The 5238-nt window shown below is 38.7% G+C and overlaps 1 protein-coding gene across 1 annotated transcript; it reads left to right on the forward strand. All coding sequences in view use genetic code 11, as the record gives it.

Moving 5' to 3' along the window:
• Positions 1 to 385: 385 nt before the first annotated feature.
• Positions 386 to 4962, forward strand: EGR_09795 (hypothetical protein; the record flags this gene model as incomplete). The annotated part of the gene is made up of 8 exons (XM_024499044.1): positions 386 to 445; positions 1226 to 1304; positions 3065 to 3125; positions 3172 to 3249; positions 3289 to 3577; positions 3823 to 3904; positions 4662 to 4708; positions 4915 to 4962. 8 exons carry the CDS (start codon positions 386 to 388, stop codon positions 4960 to 4962), a joined length of 744 nt encoding a protein of 247 aa, XP_024346554.1.
• Between the last annotated feature and the right edge of the window lie 276 nt (positions 4963 to 5238).

A 5238-nucleotide genomic window follows, 5' to 3' on the forward strand; every position in this document is an offset into this window, starting at 1 on the left:
GATGATTAAAAAAACGCCCTCAGCCAATGTCGCAGAAATAATCCCCTTTCGATGCAGAAATACTCAAAATATTATCAGCTCAGCTGACTATTTTTAAGTCAAAAATGGAATTTCCCCTCTTTTAAGAAAAAAACGCCAAAAATTCTTCTAAATGCCTTAAGTTAAGTGAGAAAATAAGAAAGCAAATTTACCACTCCTAAATTCAGTGTCATGGTATCAAGTCACAAACGTACGAAGCTGAAACTTAGTCTGCAAATAAAGAACACTCCTGAGAGCTTTACATGTGCTTTACTATAAAACAGAATGACAACCGCGTGTCGTAAGAGATCATCAAAATGACACAGGAAATGTAGACTTTACTCTTCATTTCTTTGTTACCTCTACAATGAAAATGTTTGCCCACTTTAGAGATAAAATGGAAAAGAAAATGTATCGTTTCGCTAAGGTAAACTGTCAAGTGCTTGTAGAAATTAATAATGGTATAAAATGCCCAAAAAAATAACTAAACATTCCTTATAAGCCTATCAGGCGTTTAGTGTTGGGGCGAAGACTTGGCAGAATATCACGGCGTTGGAAGTGTTGTCCACCATGTAAATGTGTTTCGCTTTTTTTATCAAGGAAACCGCACAAGTTTATTTTCAGATCTTTTGTGCAAATCAGTGCAAGGGGTTTCTGCAATTGCTGAAGACTAGCAGGGCATATGTGGTAATTTTAAACACACCTGTTCATAATTTCTGCACTCAACCAATTTTGGTCGCATTTATTTGAGTTTTCCGCTTACAGAATTAGTGGCATTTAGTAGTCTTTTATTCTAGTATCTTTGCCGATTGCCTGACTTATGGTGGCAGTGGATGGCCACAGGACTAGAGCAAACTGGTGGTTAAAGATACTTAAGTGACACAGGATGGGGTAAAAAATGCTAAAGTGACATTGAATGCTGGTTGCATTAGCTTAAATGCATGTAATCAATTGGAAATTAATTTGAAAGGCATTCATTAGTAGGAATTGGTTAGTTGAACAGCCGGACAATCAAATACAGAGGAAGTGAATATTTGTGACTGTCGTGTATGTGAGTGTGTAATTTAATATCGATGGTGACACAAACACCTAGATCCAGTAGGTCAAACCAACGCCTACAACTAGTCCGCGATCCACTAAATAGGTAACGCCAGCGTCCTACTGCATGCAATTAGCACCCTCGGTGAATACCACACTACATTTTTAGGGTGGGTTAGGTATTCAGTCAAGTGGAAGTGAAGTAGAAGTCCACAGGCTTGCATTTAGACTGATTTCGGATAGTAGAAGTAAGATCATTTTGAATTGTTGGAGCTATTGGACCATGGTTTTCCTTCGTCTGGATCTTTTGGGACCATCCATGCCAGCCACCACCAAAACCCATTTAACGGTCCTCCTTTAATCTCTGCCGCATATTCTGGTAGTGGAGAGATTGTAGCCACAAATGCTATCCAATCCCAGTCCTCGGATGCGATAGCTACAGACTCCAGCATTGTTTTCTTTTCCGAATCCGCTTCCTAGTATCCGATTCTAAATCATCAGAAGTTAAGTGTTATTCCCGCAGCATTGACTCCAAATATAGCTTCTTCGCGAAAATCCAACCTCTAGTTTGAGCATTGGCAGCAGCGAGAGCCTACTGATACTTGGCAACAATAGTGGAATGAAGCAGATCTGCGATTGTCAGCAGATCATTGACATGACCTCAGTGCATAGGCTAATCGTGAGAGCCCTCCTGAGGGCTAAAATTGTGGTAATCACCCCATTTTCCTTTCACACTGAGATTCAGCTTCACGCCATTCTGGTCGGTGCACAACCAATATTCATGTTCCCTTCTCCTGTTTTGACTACTAGCTTGTCCTTCTCAGCAGATTCCGCGTCATTTATGACACATTCATGTATTTATCGGTTTCCATTTTTTTCCCATGACCCCCAGAATTTAATTCCATTTGAAATAAAGCCTTGATCACCTCCTTTTGTCTTGTCTAGAGTCGACAGCAGCCTGTTATATTGTAAAAAAGTGCCCAGGGAATGCTTGTGAAAGTGGGATAAATAAATGTCACCTGATTAGCGTAGCTGCCAAATATCGGTTACTATTTAATGAAGACTTTCATGTACATAGTCAAATAGGCCCCAACCGACTGGTTTCGCCACAGCCCTAAATATTAACAGTGGCACTAAAAACATCTGTTCCAACATCTAAATCTCTGCAAACCCTATCTCACAATGTACTGTCCATTGGAAATGGCATTTGCATCACCTCCTTCATATTCTTCTATTAGTTAATTTACTGAAGTCTTACATAGTTCTATGAACAAACGTAGCCGGATTTACAGTGCTTTTCGCTGGGAAAGGCGGTGGTGGTGTATTCGTGGTGGCTGAGCGTGACCGTCATTGGCGAAGATTATCTTCCCAATTTAGGCGTGTGCTTGCTCACGTCGTTATTTTCAATCTTATTGTAGGGTATGCACCAGGAAAAGTGGATATTATTCCGTATACTGAGGTAACGCTGTTGCAAATACGCAGACTGAGCGCATTGTATGTTGTCCTTGAGGTTGTGTAGATACTATTTTCGTGTAAATCTAGCCACGCTTCTCAGTACCACCTTTAAGCGTTTGCATATCCCAAAGGAATCCACGTACGCTGTAGTTACGACATTTGTGGTAGTTGAAAATAATTTGAAACAGTATTTATTGGTCGCATGCCCCGTGCATTCGCGAAATCAGTGTCGCAATTGTTAAATTGCAGTTTTCTCAGTCGGAAATATTTCCAAATTTCCATTCGCTTTACACCAATCTATATTTTTTACTCACCTGAGTATGCGAGGCTTAATACATATTATGGCTTTAAGTCAAATTTTCTAGCTGAGTGACGCACTGTAACACTGAATTCTGTAGCCTCTGACCATGCATACTGCTTTTTGGGAACCACCACGTGTCACCCATTAGTAAAGCATTAATGATAGTTTTGGCTCTAAAAAGGAGGCAAATTTTCAATTACAGTGAATGGGTCTTGCAAAAGGAGGCATATTTTTCTTATTTGCGGTTTTAAGCTCATAAACACGCGATTGTTTTAAAAAAGTTTAAAAAAAATGAAAAAGTTCGCGTTGATTTGTGAATTTGTCCGATGCAGTGATTTGTCTCTATGTGGATAACTTAGGCATGCTGTGAAGCAGAATTGGATGATCAGCGGCGGCTGTCACAGAATGACATTTGAAACTACTCCACCGAATCACAAGTGAGGTGGCAACATTTAAAACAAACTCTCCGTCCATAGTTACAAAAAGCGTTCTAGACTTATTCCACATGGTGGCCTGAGCTTTGGAAGGTCAACATGGCAACTAAAAAGGGAGGAGACCGAACAAATCCGAATGATACCATTACAAAGCGGAAACAATTATAAACCTTCCACAACATATTTGTTTCCTAAAGAGTTTTATTACGCAAATTCCCAAGATGTCATGGCTTTAGGCAACTTTCTTTCTGCGAGTGGAGTCGTGCGTGATGCACAAAGATGCTGGAGGACTGCAACTGGTTGGGCAAGTTTACAAAAAGTGGCGGAAAAAGTAAATGGCGGGTAACACAATCACCCACCAATAGATGTCCAGTAGACAAGCAATTTGTGGAAACTTGAAGTAGAATTTATCAGTAGTTCAAACCCACATCATTTCCGAAGGTGAGTGCTTACCAATTTTATGAAGCCATTCCCTTAAGTAATTGTCTAATTTTTTGTTCAACTATCTTAAAGAATAGGAAGAAATAACATTTTAACGACAAATATGTTTGAATTTCCACATTGCAAATTTATTAGTTAAAAATGGTAAAGAAAGACCGACTGAAATCACTCTATCTTGAGCGTAACAAAATCTTTGAATCATTATTCAGTGATTATGGTATTAAAACAAATTGAATAAGGCAGCCATTCAACTCCGATACTATATTTAGCCGCACCGTCATATGGAAATATTCGGCAATCATCTTAGCCTGCCACAATATTCAGACCCAACTGTAATTCCAACTCTGTGTCCTGCCCTTACAGAGGTAACCATTATCAGCTCTTCAGCAAGACAGCACTATCTAGGTTCAGCATTTAGAGCCGAAAGTATACTTCAACTAGTCAGAATGCATGTTCGGCTGTGCATAATCATTTTTAGATTAATTAGAAAACGATTTTTACATGTCCAGCCTACAAGTTTTTGGGCTTGATGAACTCAGGGATGTACTCGCTTCAAAATTATGGTGATCAATCTGAACTGGTATTAAAATTGGAATAAAAAGCACTTCAGGAGAAAGGCATTTACTTTGTTTAAACTATTCGAAGGCCATAAAACTCTTACTTCTTGGCACCAGTTTATTAAAAGTCTCTAAACTGTTTAAAGTGCAAGTAACGTTTTGTTAATGAAAACACAATTGTTTGGCAGACACTTAAAAAGATAGGTAGAAACAGTTTTGGGTGCATTCCATTTTAATGAAACGAGAGGTCATTTGCAACTTTGTTTTATCTGTACCCTTCTTTTTAAATCGTCCATATGGACATTCGTCTTCATGCATTTTTGGAAACAAATACCACCCACCTTTGTTGATTACACGGTGTCCGCTCGACCCAAGTCGAATTCAGCCCAAATCACAATCCTATATTCTTGATTTTAGTTATGCAAATTGCAAAATTAAAAAGATTCACCAATGATAAACGTATTGTAAGTCTTATTTACCTCCGATCTTCCATCACTTCAAGTAGGCAAAGCTTAGTGGAAATTCCCTTGTGATATCTTGAAAACTCTTGTGAGACCCTTAAATGATCTTAATAAGCGTATCCTAAAATTGCTATTTAGATTCTTCATTTATATTAGAATAGGCCTTCTAGTCACCTTAAAAGGTAAAACTTCAAGTAATTTGATTTTAGATGTGCTTCAGCGACCAGAATACAGTAGCAGTTTGTATTCTGTTTTAGGGGCGCATTCATAAATCTTTTAACGCATTACGAATGCATTTAACTGAGGAGAAGGAAACCAAGATCAAGACCACTTCCAGCTTTAAATTGAAGGCCTGCTGACCAACAATAAATAAAATTGAAGCTTTAGGGTATGCAAACCTGAGTCCAGATATACATTGTTTTATTTCCTACAAGCGCTATTAACATAATGAATGACTAATGGCCTGAGAGACTTCAGTACCTAAGCGGGCTATCCATCCTCATAGTGGAAGTATCAAGAAAATACTCCAGATC

The sequence above is a fragment of the Echinococcus granulosus genome (genome assembly GCF_000524195.1).
Source record: "Echinococcus granulosus chromosome Unknown EG_S00167, whole genome shotgun sequence".
NCBI classification, from domain to species: Eukaryota; Metazoa; Platyhelminthes; class Cestoda; order Cyclophyllidea; family Taeniidae; genus Echinococcus; species Echinococcus granulosus.